At 41.7% G+C, this 16695-nt stretch overlaps 1 protein-coding gene across 14 annotated transcripts in view; it reads right to left on the bottom strand.

Moving 5' to 3' along the window:
* Positions 1-16695, bottom strand: part of ZDHHC21 (zinc finger DHHC-type containing 21) — an 81504-nt gene that overhangs the window by 42946 nt on the left and 21863 nt on the right. For 13 of the 14 annotated variants that reach the window (XR_003096235.1, XR_003096236.1, XM_006033660.3 and 10 more), the window contains one exon: positions 3529-3645. Coding sequence is in view for 12 of the 14 variants with exons in the window: in XM_006033660.3 (XP_006033722.1) it covers positions 3529-3645 (117 nt within the window). In the remaining 2 variants the exon portion in view is untranslated. Of the gene's footprint in view, positions 1-3520; positions 3646-16695 lie in introns of all 14 variants that reach the window. The other variant, XM_025215545.1, reaches the window with a different exon arrangement.

The raw sequence follows: 16695 nt of genomic DNA, 5'->3' as shown, positions 1-16695 counted from the left end.
GCTGAGTGCTGACTTACAACAAAGAAAAATGGCAGAAGAGATGTTTACAATCTCTGCAGTGGTGCTGGAGGCAAGTGGGTGTTTACAGGGCTAGAAATCTTGTTGGTTACAAGATGGAGTGCACAGTGTCCGTGTCTGCATCTAAGAGGTCTTAGTTGGCATCTTGCAAGTCAAAGAGCTCACAGCTTTCATGTATATTGTCATTCATAAAGTCACCATCAGTCACAGAATTCTCACCTCCTTCATGTGCATAAGCAGCAGCTGAGACAAAATGCAAGTCAACACTTTCAACCCATGCCAAAATCCTGTCCAGCTCCTCATAAAATGGACAGGTGGCTTGAGCACTGTTGGAGGTCCAGTTTTTCTCCTCTGATTTCTTGTATGAAAATTTCATATCCTTTGCTTTAATGTGGCACAGCTTGACTTCCTAATTGTGACCCTGCTTCTCCATCCCTTTAGTGACAGCTTCAAATATGTCCAGGCTGCAATGTCTAGACTTCCTGAACTTTTACTTCTCCCCAGAGGAAGATCCGGGACCTCTCTACATCTCCATCTGGACACATTACAAAGTACTGAACAGACCTAAAATAAATGCCAGCTATACTGATTCCAGGAGCATGCAAACGCAAGTATACCAAACACGGTTGCATGCTGGTAGTTAAGCAGGAAAGTGACAGGTGTCAGGTCAGCACAACCCACAATCAGTAGAGGGCACACATGAAAACAAGACTAGCCAGTCCAGGCAGGGGACAAACCAGTGTAGGAGGACAGCTGGAGAAGGGACAAAATAATATGCAACATAGACAGTGACACAACCATTTGCATGCAATAACATCAAGGTGAAATGTGACTCCATTTCAAACAGGATCACAAACTGTGCAGTACCCCACCAGTTATGACACATTAAGTAATTATATCATTTGGACACACGTCTTTTGAGTATGCAACAAGTTTAGTATTAGGAAACCCCACCCATGATGCAAAATCTAAGTACAGCCCCTGCAACTCATTCTGGGATGTGAATGTCACTTTGAATTCTTTCCATCTTCTCATCTTGTTCCAGTAATAAATGTTCTACAGGCAAAACTGCGTAGTAAGCTACACATACATAACTTAATTAACATGCACTTAATCTGAATACTGGAATACTTTAGAAAACTAAAAGAGCTCCAAAGGTAAATTGTAAAGTCCATCTGTAACCGTTAATTTCTAAAATAAGATGTACCATGTTGCAGCAATAAAACTTAGTTACTTATGAAGTATACAATTCAATGTTCATTCATTTTCATTTCAAAGAGTTCCCTTATAGCAGATTTTAAACGTTTTTTCCGAACCTTTAAATATATTTACTTTGAGATTAACATTACGGAGGCTCTACAAGTTTAGTAACTGATGAAAAAATTAAAATAAATACTTTCATTAAACACTTAAGTCCTATAGGCTAATTTTTACATTTTCTTAACTGCCATAAAGTGTAACTGAAGTAAAGAATATAGTAAAATTCAAAAGAATGAAAGGCATTTACATAGCTGGTACCTCACTGTGGATCAAAAGTTTTATTAAAAAAAATTGCATTTACTCAAATACAAGCTCCCTCATCTTATATTTGCATGTGAAGCAGAGGCGGGAGCAGGTAGCTGCTGCGGGTCTGAGACTGGCCCTGAGCCTGGGTTGGGGCCAGTCAGCCCCACAGCAGCCTCCTGCCCCCACTCTGCTTCTCCTCTGCAGCTTCTACCCCACCCCCACCCCCTTTCCTCCCGTCGGGTGCAGCTCAGCTCTGGCTCGGTCTCTCCCAGGCACGGAGCGTGCAGGAACTCCTTCCTCTGCCTGGCCAATCAGCAGTGCCAACACTGCTGCATGGCCAGACAAGGGCTGAGCTTCCATGTGCTATGCTCTGGGACACAGCAGCCCAAACAGCATCTGGATGGAACAGGGGATGAGGCAGATGGAAGAGGCAGAAACTGGAGAGCGACTGGTGGGGGGGGGGAGAAGAAGCAGAGACTGGGGGAGCGTAGGGGAAAAGAAGCAGAGACAGGTCGTTTGGGGGAGGAGGCAGAGACTGGAGGAGAGTGCAGGGAGTGGCAGGGAACAAATTTAAGAGGGCAAGGGGGCCACCTGACACTCTCCCTGGAAAATTTTCCATATATAGAATCTAATGACTGGGGGGTATCACAGAGCACGGAGGTGCTCTGCTCCTAAAGAGGGGAGACTGCTGGGGAAAGAGCCCTAGCAATGAGTAAGGAGTCCAGCTGTGGGTTGCCAGGGCAACTGGAGCCAGCAAGAGATTGCACCTGCCAGCGGTCAGCTGATTGAAACGGGCAGGGCCTGGCTCCCTTATAAACCCTGGGGGCTGAGGCCAGGGGGAGTTCCCTGCCAGCAGCCCAGGAAGAAGGAGCTCTCTGCTGTGGAAGAGAAGAGAAGCCTGATGAGGGAGCAATGTCTGGCACTGCTGCGGGATGAAGAATCTCCGGTAGGCTCATGCGTGATTATAGCTGGGCGGCTTCTGTTTATGTTATAGCCTATGGGCCTGTGTTTGTGTTACTGTTTGTTACTGGTGGCTTGGGTGAGGCTATTAGGGGTTGGAGGAGGCCTCATAGGGGACTCACACTAGTGTGGGGGCCCCAGTGCCAGTGAGGGCGCAGCATTTGGGGTACATAGACCCCAGCCCCAGAGAGGGGCAGTTGAGAAGCCCCAGAGAAGGGGGCGTTCCTGTGAAGCCCCAGTGCGGGCATAGTGAGCCCCGGAGAAGGGGGCAGCATTGCGGTGAACCCCTGAGAGAGGGCGGCTTTACTGAGAAGGCCCTGAGAGAGGGCAGTGCTTTGAGAAGTGCCAGTGAGAAGGCGCGGAGAGAGACGGAGCCGCGGAAAGCCCAAGTGCCAGAGAGGGTGTAGACCCAGACCGGACAACGTCTATTCCATCAGCGAGGCGTAGACTGCAGTGTAGGGGAGGAAGCGGAGCCGCAGATAGCACCCCCTGGCACCAGGGCAGTACAATAGGCAGCCTCCTGCTCGCAAGAACATCATCATAATTTCCATCAAGACGTGGCAGGCGAGTACAGGGCGGGACACAAGAACCCTAAAGCAGGACCCAAGGGTGCCCCACACAAGGCGCGGAGTACTAGGAAGATGGAGCTGGGAAGGGCGACCTGTTACAGGGGGGGGGTTATCGCATATTCGAGTAAATACAGTAAGTAGTAATCCTTCTTATATCAGGACCAATAAAAATATTCACTGACATTAGGGGAAAAAAAATCTCCTATACAAAGGTTACTTCCAAAATTTTTCAGTCCATGTTCCTCTGGTACAGAGCACTGCTAGACTAAACGCAACTTTAAATGGATTACGGGTACAGAGCAGTTCCTTTAGCCACACCCTCATATTTTACTGATTTTATACATACATACTAAGGAGACAGACAATCCAAGTAATTCAGTAAGCTACCCGGGCAGTATGTTAATAGAAAAAAGAAATATATATTTGAGTACAGTATATGGAAAAATATCTGAAAGTCAAAGACTCACATACTTACAGTGAAAATTCCCATTAGTTGAGTGTAAAAGAGCCCACTTATTCCACCTAAAATGACGAGGCCCATGAAGGTAGATATTCTTATCAGGGCAAGTTCATGCCTGAATACAAAGAAATCCTATGAATAAAAGGGGAAAAAAGACAAAACTGTTTACTTTTCAAAAAGTAAGCAAAGAACCCTGAAACAAACAGAAACAGCAGATAAAAACTGACCTATTACATGTATGATAAAAGCAATATTTTGTCCTTCTATGTGTGGTTCTACTAAATGGATGCTTAAAACACTAAACTTGAATGCATTATAAACTAAACATATTCTATACATGTAGTCATTTTAAAAGGTGGGCGACATTGCCAAAGAACTCAAGCCAGTATTTAAAGTTTGGGAGTACCATAAACTAAGCTATCTTAACCCTGATCTAACTTCATTAAAGCAGGCCACAGGTTACGCTACACACAATGGGTTCTTGAAAATACACCAAATAAAATGCTGTCCATTATAACGCTTCTAGATCTTGCCTCTTAGCCACAGTGCATTACAGTTTTTCAACATAATCTCCTTTTAAAAATATAAAATTACAGCATGACCCTTAAAAACAGCACTGCTATAAACTGGAAGTAAAATAATTGTTCAATTAATTAAAATACTGCCTAGCATCCACTCTGGCCTAATTTTAGACTACCTAAATCTTTACGTAAACTGACATATAACAACTTAACCTGTCAGTATATGACACGCATAGTTTATTAGGTATGGTTTATATTCTCAAAGCTGTGCATCACAAATGCATATACATGAGCTAAAGTTTCCTATTCAGATTAAGGTTATGACAGGACCTGTCTCTAATGAACCCATGTTGGTTGCCCCTAAGCATAACCTCCCCTGCTGGCCCCTCGTGGACATGCACCAGGATAATTCTCTCAAAAAGCTTACCCAGGATCGAGGTAAGACTAACTGGCCTATAGTTCCCTGGGTCCTCCTTCCTCCCTTTTTTGAAAGCCCAAGGATGCTCAACCTCCAGTCCACCGTGCCACATCATCCAGCCCATGGGGCTCCCCACAGGTCAGGAAATTTGGCAGCAGGAGAGTGGTGGCACTGCTCTGTTGCTGGCAAATCTCTGTACCCATGGGGAGCCCTGGGTTCTGCGCGCTGGATCTGGTATCCTATCCCACTGTACAGGACTGGATGGGGGCAGCACCAGGCCCCAAGGCCCAATCCCAGCACAAGGGGGACAGGACCTGTTCCACTCATTTGGCCCATGGACCAAAAGTTTGAGCACCACTGGGATAGCCTAAACATACTATGATCTATTTATCATTTAAACTAAATGAAAAATATTACTTAAGTCATACTGCCAAAGTTTTGAAGAAAAGTTAAACTCTGAACTGCTGGGAGTCAATGGCTAAGCAACTAGAATCATAGTTTAATGAAATGTTAAACTAGTTTTTGGTAACAGTAGCTGCTTGTACAGGTGCAGAAAATAACTTCTTCATTTCAGTTTACACAGCTACTTCAGTTCAATGACTAGTTCAAAGATAAAACTTATTTTCCTCTTCTAAACTATGGATAAAAATGAACCAAGAAGTTGATATCGTCTTGTTTTAAAATTCTGAACAGAAACCTGATGAACAGAACAAATCAGTTCAATTCACTAACTACAGATTTTGTTGATGTAATGACATAATTTAAAATGTGAAATGTATTTTGATTAATTTACTTTTTTTAAAAATCATAGGTGCATTTATTTTTAAATTGGACAATTAAAGCAATTTCTATCCCAATAGAACTTAGCCCAAACCAAAAGTTTTTTAAAGAAATAATCTAATAAATAATAACTGTATTATTCCCTATTCTTATATATATATATATAAAGCATCTGAATAAATTAACAATATAATTTCTTAAATAGCAACATAGCACCAAATTTAGCATGAATGCTGTATTTACTTGCAAAAGGAACATGGTTTGATAGTTGTACTAACCAATGATACTCTTTATTTCTATAGGAAAATATCAAACATAAAAATACAAAGCGTGATTTTTCTAAATCATGATTTTTTGCTTGCCAATTTAAATAGTGATCAATCCATTCTGAAGCTAAACTTCAATTTCAAAATTTATTTCCAAATGATGATTTCTTTGCTCACTTGTTGTAAATAGGAGACTGCTCATGGGGTAAGCTTGTTACAAGTTGTGTTAAGAACAAGAAGTGCTGCTCCCTTCCTTGTTATTGCAATGCAGGATATCTATGGTAGTGCACTTGGTTTAGATCATCACATACTTTATCTTCTGCCACCTGTGAATAGCTAGGCCCAGTGTTCTATGCTTGTTGATTATGACCATCTCATCTTACAAACATTATCTCCCAACTAGATTACCACAATTTAATTTACACCAGCATCAAAATACCAGCAATGAAAAAAAACAAACAAAAAAAAGCCCCGATGCAGACCACAGTACTGTGACTCTTCACTGAACCAGGCTAGCAAGACTTCTGCATGGAGCTGTCTGTTGTACAGTTGGATAGGGCAGTACCGCAGTCAGTCACAAAGGACATAGGTACTTCTGAACTTGAAAATAACTTTTGTTCCTGTTAGCAACTGTTGCCAGCTGCAGGATACACCTCATTTGTTCTAACCCTGCCAATGAGGGCTGTCCAATTTTTAAGCAGTGTGGGGCCAAACACCCCATAGGCTGCACCAACAGGGGCTGCACACAGCAGGGGCCATGGGACCCCAGGCTGCATGGCATACATATGTGCAGGCAGGTACTCTCCCACCACTCTACATCATGTATGGAAGGAAGGGAACTTCCCCACCCCTCTACACTGCGCAAGAGTAGGTGCTCCCACACCCTGCCATACTGCACACATCGGGGTGGGGAACCCCCACCCACTGGCCCCATACAGCATAGCACCCTGCCTCAGCCGAAGCTTCCAGGCTCCCCTGCAGCACCGTGCTGTATGAGTGCTCTAGGCCAGTGGTTCTCAGCCTTTTTGTACCAGGACCCATTGTAAACATCAATGGCCACTTCCAACCCACTGCCCCTCACTCACGACCCACTGCCCTCACCCCCAGATCCCAGGCCCCCAGTGTGTGGGGCAGCAGGGAGTGTGTGGGGCACGGGGGTCCTCAAGCAGCCCCTTGCAGGCTGGAACTCTGCCAGCCTGCAAGGGAAAAGCCACAGTTTCCCACATTTTTCTCCTTTAAAGGAGAATTCATTTTTAAAAGTCTGTTGATCCATTTTTAAAATTTAAAGTTCGCAACCCTTTCATATATTCTTGCGACCCATTTTTGGGTCATGACCCATGGGTTGAGAAACACTCTTCTAGGCTACCAGCTCACCTGACACTTCAGGCTGTGCTGCACTGCCATGCCCCCTCCACCCTTTGGGGCTGTATCAGGCAGCAGAAGCCAGGGGAAGAAGAGGGAGCACCAAGCCCCTGGCTGCTGCTGCAGCCAGAGGAAGGTGCAGTGGGAACAAGGTGGGAGCCAGGGGCTGCATGTTAACTGTTCAAGGGCTGCCAGTTAGATAGCCCTGCTGTAAACCACTACCACACAGTGGTTAGTTCTGACAGCATGACTTGGATTCACCTTAAACAAGATAAAAATTGGTAAGTATTAGAAGGGATTCTTAATGTTTCCCAACCTCCAGGAGCTACCATGATGTTTCTTTTCTGCAAAGTGGGCATCCACCCAATCTCAATAGAAGGAGCTGGATTTGAAGGTTGGATTTATACAAGACCTTGTGGTTGCCTTGAAAACATACAGGCTTTGTAGACCTAAGAGAGGCAATGGCTTGAATAACAAAAGAAGGAAAGCTGGCAACAGCAAGAAGCAGCTGTGGCCTCTCTCTTGACATTATTGCCAGGACAGGCTGACTTTAAAAAAAGAAAAAAAAACCCACCCCTTTTTATTCCAAAGGCTTAATAAAATTGTTACCACTTGCCCAAAAATTCATTCAAGGCTTTTCAAACTTGATTACCCTCAACTACTTCAGAGTTAGGAACAATGGACATTCTGCAACCTGTGGGAAAGACGAGGCCTTTTCAGGTGCTGGCCAAGGACTGTGGGATTCATTCTGAGGCTACTTATGACAAAAATCAAACCTCAACAATTTATCGCCAAAACATAATATTCATCTCTACAGCTTTGCTTTCCTGCCAATACATAATGCATACAAAAAAATTAATAATATGCCAACCAAAAGTAAAATATGCACACTGACTTTTTCCCCTGAATAAGAGATTAAGAGGACATCTCAAATGCTTATTTTCTCATTCATTTTTGGTTCTAAAGACACTCGGATAATAGATTATGCCTCTGATAGGATGTCGTACATAGAAGAGGATTGGACAGAATACAGAACAAAACCACAGATATGGTAAGATTAAAAAAATCTCTCCAACTAGAACAGAACATGAGACTTGTCTACACTTGAAAAAAAAGCACTCAGATTAAGGGAAAATGTACAACACAGTATCTTATCCTGAATAATTCCATTCATAATACATAGATGCTAGGGTCGGAAGGGACCTCAATAGATCATTGAGTCCGACCCCCTGCATAGGCAGGAAAGAGTGCTGGGTTTAGATGACCCCAGCTAGATGCATATCCAACCTCCTCTTGAAGACCCCCAGGGTAGGGGAGAGCACCACCTCCCTTGGGAGCCCGTTCCAGACCTTGGCCACTCTGTGAAGAAGTTCTTCCTAATGTCCAGTCTAAATCTGCTCTCTGCTAGCTTGTGGCCATTATTTTGTGTAACCCCCGGGAGCGCCTTGGTGAGTAAAACTTCACCAATTCCCTTCTGTGCCCCCGTGATGAACTTATAGGCAGCCACAAGGTCGCCTCTCAACCTTCTCTTGCGGAGGCTGAAAAGGTCCAGGTGCCCCAGTCTCTCCTCATAGGGCTTGGCCTGCAAGCCCTGAACCATACAAGTGGCCCTTCTCTGGACTCTCTCCAGGTTATCCGCATCCCTCTTGAAGTGCGGCACCCAAAATTGCACGCAGTACTCCAACTGCAGTCTGACCAGCGCCCGACTGAGGGGAATTATCACCTCCTTGGTTCTGTTCGTCATGCACCTGCTGATGCATGATAAAGTGCCATTAGCTTTTCTGATGGCTTCGTCACACTGACGACTCATGTTCATCTTGGAGTCCACTAGGACTCCAAGATCCCTTTCCGCTTCCGTGTCACCAAGCAGGTCATTTCCTAGGCAGTAGGTATGCTGGACATCTTTCCTCCCTAGGTGCAGCACTTTGCATTTCTCCTTGTTGAATTCCATTCTGTTGTTTTCTGCCCATATGTCCAACTTGTCCAGGTCTGCTTGTAGTTGTTCCCTGCCCTCCGGCATGTCCACTTCTCCCCAGTTTTGTGTCATCCGCAAACTTGGACAGAGTACACTTCACTCCCTCGTCCAAGTCGCTGATGAAGACATTGAAGAGTATCGGTCCAAGGACTGAGCCCTACGGGACCCCACTGCCCACGTCCTTCCAGGTCGATCCTGACCCATCCACTACGACTCTCTGGGTACGACTCTCTAGCCAATTCGCCACCCACCAGACTGTGTAGTCATCCAAGTCGCAGCCTCTTAACTTGTTCACCAGTATGGTGTGGGATAACGTATCGAAGGCCCTCCTGAAGTCTAAGTAAACAACGTCAACCCCTACTCCTGCGTCCAGGCGTTTTGTAACCTGGTCATAAAAAGAGACTAGATTAGTCAGGCATGATCTACCTGCTACGAACCCGTGCTGGTTTCCCCTCAGCATAATTTTTCCTGCCGGGCTCTTGGATATGTGAGCCTTGATAATTTTTTCAAAGACTTTGAAAGGACACACTTGCTCCAAGTGTTTTGTTCCCACTTACTTTAGTCTAAACAGATCTTAGAAAATGTTTGCTAGACCTAAGAAACGCCACAATGTGCAGTACTTGTTTCAAAAGAAGATTACAGTAAATAGGAATAAGTCACTCTTACTCTGGGTAAGAATTCCATACATGGAGTTACCATATTTTCTCACATAAAACAAGCCCCGGAATATAAAATGCACCTTATTTTTTTTAATGTAGAATGAAGAAAAAAAATTGTCTAAGCAGTGCTGTCTAATTGGAGGCATGCAGGCTGCATGCAGACCATGAGACATTAAGTTGAGCTCTCACCTGGCTGCTGCACCCCTCCATTGCTCCAGGAGCCAGAGTCTCTGGCCTCCCCCTCCATTGTCTAGCTACTGCTTCCTGCCATTGCCCCAGGGGAAGAGATACTGTGGCTCAGCACAGAGAACTGAGGATGAGTATGGGCTGTGAACTGAAGGGGGTGGGGGAGAGGAGTTTGCCAAAGTTTGTGCGCGCTGCAGCATAATGCAGCAATGTGGAGGGGAGTGTATAGTGCAGCAGTTGTGGGGTTGGAGGACAGGGAACATGCAGAGTATCCCCTCAAACATGTCGTCTTGGGGGCTTGGAAGTCGGACAGGCCAATTCTAGAGCTCTGGCTGCACAGAGCAGGGGCAGAACCTGATCTTCAGCTGACTCACTTTCCTTTTCTTGCTTAGGCTGTGAAGTAGTAGGAGAGAGATCTGAAGTCGCAAGTAGACAGCAAAATTGTCCTGCAAAAGGTCAGCTTGCTTGGTGGAACATATAGTGCACATTCAATTATATGGCAGTCTTGCATCCTGTAGATTTCTATTATGACACTAAAAAATACTTTCATTAAACATTTGGCTGCAGATTAATACCTCTTTTTTCCAAAATAACCATGCATAAGTAATATTGAAGAATTAGAAGAAGTAGATAACCTATCATATCAAAAAGCCTATTGGAATTTTTTTTTTTAATCCCGCCCCCCCAAAAAAAAGCTTTGGGAGATTCAGTCATGATATATACATCCTGTTTTTCAGTCTTATACAGCCTGGTGTCACCATGATTTATAAACTGTTTTCACAACCCTTCTCCCACCACCTTTTAACTTCTAGAAAAGTAATTTAATGGCCTTTTTGTTGATAAGGAAAACCAAGGCTCAAGTGATTAGATAATAAAATCAACACACTCTTACACAGTGTGTTTTAATCAGTAGATCTCAGAACACTTGACAAAAGAGTTCTGTATCACTATCTCCATTTTACAGACAGGGAAAAACCAAAAAACTGTGCTCTAGTTCAATGCATGCAGTTCACTAAAACTTTCCCTGCTCACTTTAAAAACAAAGGTATTATGTGGAATGATGTATTTCACTGTTTCCAAAGTATATACTGTATACTGAGATGTTAGACAGATTCTACTATGCCACTAAAATAATCCTCTTTATAACCACTAAGCACTACAAGAGACAAAGGAGAAAAGAGACAAAAAGTAGTAAAGGTAGGGCCTTTTAAAATACAAACCTTTTCCTTTAGCAAACTTAATGTTTGAAAGATTTTACTAGAGGATTTATCTATGCATAAGAGGGTTTACCAGCAGCCTGCCTACTCAAGATATAACATATACTAGTCCAGAACTTCTTTGACTGGTGTTCTTTAAACCAGTTCCCCAAATGGAATAAAATTAACACTAAAAGGACATTTTTTCCTAGTGTCAATGTGAGGGTTTTTCATGGAATAGCTATACAAGTATAAACCAAGAATGAGGAAGATGGTTTTTAATCTTCTGTACAAGCCATATTTGAGGTTGCAAATTTTCCCAGAGACATTGGAGCTGTTAGTTTGAATGATATACTGTATAGAAGATACAAAACTAAGAAACTCCCAAGGCTGGTAACTTCTGGAAAAAAATTAAACAGAGCTAGGTAAGGAATTCAATCACCGCCTTACTTGAATTATAGGACATTTCCTGCCAACATCCTTTTTGCAAGTCAACACTATTTTCATTGCTAAATCTAGTAGTTCTTCAGTTCTAGTAGTAATAGTACTCCTCCTACCGGACAAACAGAAGCAATGACTGCAATCCATCATTTAGACAACACTAAAATGACAGACTAAATGCACACCAGAACAGACTGACTATGTAATCAAACACTGTCTAAGGTGGTGACAAATTTGAAACTGCCATATTTCATATTTCCATGCAAGTATGTCACTTCCTTTCTTTCAGACTACCGCCCATCTCAAGAAATGTAAATGTAGTCTGTTTTGTTTTCTTAACTTCTAAAAGACAAAGGAAGGTCATGTGCTGGACACATGAAAATTTAAATAAAAATACAGATAGGAGGGAAGAAATACTAAGCTATGCACAGATTACATATCTTTGTATTAATTAACAAAAGATTAATTGGCATGATCTAAACTGGTGGTTTTATACCAGTATTTGAAACAATTTACATTCTATTCTGATCTCATAGCTTCTACACTGTGTATACTAAAGAATAAAAATAAAACAAAGATGAAGGCATGAGGCCAAAACTTTCACAAGTATTCTTAATGAGCAAGAAGAAAACCTAATTCCAGATGGCCAATTTTTTTTTTTTAATTTACCCAGTTTTTGGATTTCATGGTAAACACAGCCCCTACTGATTAAGAATATGCAAGCTCTTGATTAATGCCAGCATTTCCACAAAGAATAGCACTTGCATGGATGGTCAAATGTCCCTGAAATGCTGTGGCATTTCAAGCTTAATTTGTGTGGGAAGATTAAATGAATTTTGCAGGTTTGCCTAAATTCCTAGCTAATTATGACCAAATCCTCTTGTTGTTCCTGTTGTTTTAGTGCCAAAAGGGCTGGACAAATGATTTTGTAGCACACAGTTCTGTGACATCAAATCCTTAGCAACACTATCAAATCAGCCAAATGGGACTCTGATGTCATCTTCCAAGCCAAAATGCTGGCCGAAATCCCAAACAAATTATATTTAATTTTCCGTCCTTTAATCTCAACCCCCAATCCTGCAGTTGAAAAATTGAAAAAGCCAGCAGCTCAACACTAGTCTCATTAAAGTAAATCTGAAACAATTAGTAGCAGGCTATGCCTGCTGTCCCTTTTTAAACAGGTATACAATGTACTCCATGCAAGTGCACACTTATAGGACTAAAAAAAAAAAAAAAAAAAAAAAAAAAAAGGGCTATACGCTGACCTGAACTTAATGTAACAATGTGCATTAAGTACAGAATAACCTACCTCAATCGTTGTTAGTTGTGTGCTATTAGCAGCCCTGACTAGCTCCAGTTTTCAAGGATTCAAATAGCAGCCCTTTGACAATTGATTCTTCTCTACAGCTTTCTCAAGTCAATATGCAAACAGAATACAATTACATTACAAAATAGAGAGCAAGGTTTGAAAGCTGCTATGCACTTAAGTGATTTTAACCATTAACCAACATGAAGATAACCAATACTACTCATAGATTAATAGAAAAAAATTGGAAAATACTTCATAATATACAGTTACATGAATTTGTACTCTCGTGCAATGGGCATGTAAATGGCACTGATATACTTTTACATGGTTTTGCACTCAACTTATGCATCCACATATTAAAATGAGGTCCAATCTACAAAATCATGTTAAACAGGGTTGTTAATTATTCTATGTTAGGTCTGTACACAGCAGAGAGATGCTTCTAATCACCACCATCTTCTAAACCAGGGATGTCAAACATAAGGCCTGGAGGGCCAAATCAGGCATGAGGATCCTCTCCCATTTCCCCTACTACTGTTGCATACTCTGGTGGCTGCTCCAGCTGGTCTGAGACCCACACTGCATGCTATGTGAATTGTGGAGCAGTTGGACCATGCACTGCATATGGCACAATTCAGCCAGAGCAACAGCTATGCTGCACATCGTGGCTACCCTGGCTGGACTGTGCCTGACGCAGGTCCCACTCTGGGATGTGTGCTGCAAGCAGCATCTACTCCAGCTGGTATGGGACTCATGCTGCATGCAGTGTTCGTAAGCACCACATGCAGCATGGGTGCTGTAGCAGGTGATGCATGCAGCGAAGTCCTGAAGCTGTCAGGCTAGGCACAGCCTGCTGAGGCAGCTGGCTCACGCAGCATGGCTGCCACACTGGCTGGACTGCACCATATATGGCACGCTGTCTGGCTGCTCCAGGATCCATGTTGCACACAGCATGTATGGGTCCTAAACTGGCTAGAGCAGCCACTGGATCTGGTATGTTTGGGGCTATGGAGGGGGTCCATGGGTCCAATCTGGGCCTCGGACTGGCCTCACACCAACTGGTCTGGATGAGTTTGACACCCCTTTTCTAAGCAGATACATAAATATTAAAGACAAACACTTCTCTATTTCTGCAATGGGGAAGAGAAGGAGAGGGACCAGAAATTAACAAAAAAAGGACCAGAAATTAACTTAGCTAACACAGCAAGGAACCATATGCACATAATATAATTCTTAGGATGGTAGAGTTAAATAAAATTCTCTTTTATTTTGAAACACATCATATTTAAAAGGTAGTCCACCAATACCAGGTCTCAGGCTGGACAACAATTAAAAGGATGAAAATAATGTAACACCTCAAATATTTCAATGTTGTTTTTCCCTGTAAAAATCAAAGCTGACACCCTAAGACTTAAGAAAATGTTTTATTTGAAGCATCCAAAGCACTTTTTTAAATATAGAGAAAATTTTCAAAGCCATTAAAACAACCATCAAAATACACATTGATAGTAAATTGCCTGCCTGCACAGTTCAAAATTTTTATCCTAAAAAATATATATTCATATTGCAAGTATTATGTAAGTCAGTCCTGAAATCTAATGCATAAACATCACTCCTTAAACCAATAAGAATTCTTCATGTCTGAAGCTTGCAAAAGCAAACCTCAAATGGTCATACCTCTAATGAGAACAGCAGGTTAGTTTACCAACTACTATTGCATTTGCCTTTGTTATATAAAACAGACAGCAGATGCATCTAATTACCTTTTGATCAAGGGAACATTTTTAAAACTACAGTGTACTATACTACAGATAGCTTTACTTATGAATAACATTTCATCCTAGGAGTCCAAAGAACTTTAGTACTTTACAGGGGTGAGTGTAAATGATCAGAATTATCACACTTCGGCTTCAGAGCCACACTGGCAGTTTATATCAGCTGAGAATCACCCCTATAGGTCATGTTAGATAGAGGCAAGCATTAAACCCATTTTATAGATAAACTGAAGACAAAGCCAGTAATTATGACAGCATCCTCTAAGCATCTGCCATTTTGCACAATTTGCTTATTTGTGTCATTGTAGGAATAAGGAAATATGGGTCAGGAGGTATACAGTTAAATTCCATGAAAATACCAAGACTTTATAGCGCATTTGAAATGGGAACAAATATGTAGATTCATGATAATTACCAGAAAATAGAGTTTGATTAATTTAGCTTTAAATGTTAAATTAAAAAGATTAAAAATATTTGTAATCTTTAAAAAGATTAAAAATCCATTGAGAGAATACAAGTGGATTATAATATTGTATATTATTAAAATAATAGAATATAATTGTATTATAAATAATACAGAGTATTTTAAAAGTGATATGCAGAATCTAGAAAGAAGCTTTAGCAGCAGGTACTGAAATGTCCCATGAACTGAGAAGAGCACTTCAATACCTTCATAAGTTAAACTTGCATCCTTTACCCCTTCTTGCAGGTTCAAAGGTGGCTCTCTTGCACATACTTCACTGGGGACATCACACCCACTGTAGCTTAGTATGGGAGCAAAACAGATGCTTATAAGAGTAAGTCCCATTCTTTTCCAGTACTAGAAATTTTCAGAAAGTTTAATATTCTTATTTTATACCTTTTTAGATATAAAATAAAATAATAAACTTTACAATTGATCAATAAAGGGGGGGAAAAAACGGGACTTACCTTACCCCATTATCAACTGCCAGTCTCCAGCACTCCTGAAAGGTGGGTGTGATGTCAACAACAGAGGATTTGCTAGGATGTCACATCAAGATGGAGTAAAAAGGATGCAGCACTCCAGGACTTGAAAAAAAAACAAACACAAAAATTAAGTACACATTACCAGTTGCTAAAACAGCACTGCTCTTTTCATTTGGGACATCCAACACATACTTTTAAGGAAATAACTTAATTCAAATTCAACAGTCAATAATCTTTAAATCAGTTTTCTAGATTATCTTGTTTACTGTGTATTTATCTGTCACTTATTGGCACAAGTTCAAAATTAATTCCAGGTTTTAGGGAGAGCCTTGTATATGTTGTTTTATAAACAAGGCCCTATGGAATCTCTCTCAAGAGATGGTGTTAGGTCTCTCAGACACTTTGAAAAGATGCAGCAAATTAAATTATAGCAAAACATTCCACTTAATATAAATAGTACTTAGCATAACTATCATGGAGCATTCCTTATGCTTCTACTCCAGAACCTGAAATCCAGTTACACAGGTTCCAATCCACTGTTGAAACACATTGCAACAGGCAGCAAGATCTCAACTTGGATCAAACTGCATTCCCTCACCTTAATAAAAACCTCCACACTCGCCGCCTATTAAACAGTTCTATTTATTAAATAATATATATAAAATATTGTTTAATAAAAGGGACATTTTTCTCCAATTGCAATGGCTACATGACAATATCACCTTTTTGTGCTGGGGTCTAAATGGAAAAGGTACATAAGTAAATTATCTTATGTGCTGACTGTCCCAGATAGCGAGGACAGGAGAAACATTTCAATGAAACTTGGAAGTGTTAGATTTCCACTCCTTTCTCCCAACTCCCAAGTATTTGCAAATCGCTTTTAAAAGAAATGCAATTGTTTTTGTTTGTGTTTGCTTTACAACAATTCCATTAAAAATTAAGACTTACATCCATCAAAGAGAAATTGTGCTCCTTTACGTAACAGGTACTTCCTCACTTGTCAGAGTTCTATTTACTCACTTTTTAATACAAGTTTATATTAAATTCCATTTAAAATCTATAATCAAGATTATATATGGGGACCTACCAAAATCAAGGAGGCAGGAGGTCAACTTTGCGGACTGATCATGAGGCTGGGCACCATTTTCATGGGCTTTCTCCCCGCCCCCCAACACCTCTGGTTCGCTGAGAGGCCAGGTGGCTCCACCCCTCACTGCTGATTCACCAAAGATTTTTTTGTTGTGTAGCCCCGCCCTTCACCATTGATTGCCCCAAATGGCTGTCCAGTGTGCAGTCCTGCCCTTTGTTGCTGACTGGCGGGTGGGGCATGTGATGGGCATCCCTCT

This window comes from Alligator sinensis, unplaced genomic scaffold, assembly GCF_000455745.1.
Source record: "Alligator sinensis unplaced genomic scaffold, ASM45574v1 scaffold185_1, whole genome shotgun sequence".
NCBI classification, from domain to species: domain Eukaryota; kingdom Metazoa; phylum Chordata; order Crocodylia; family Alligatoridae; genus Alligator; species Alligator sinensis.
Note: the sequence above shows the minus strand (reverse complement) of the source record. Positions and strands in the feature narration are given on the sequence as shown.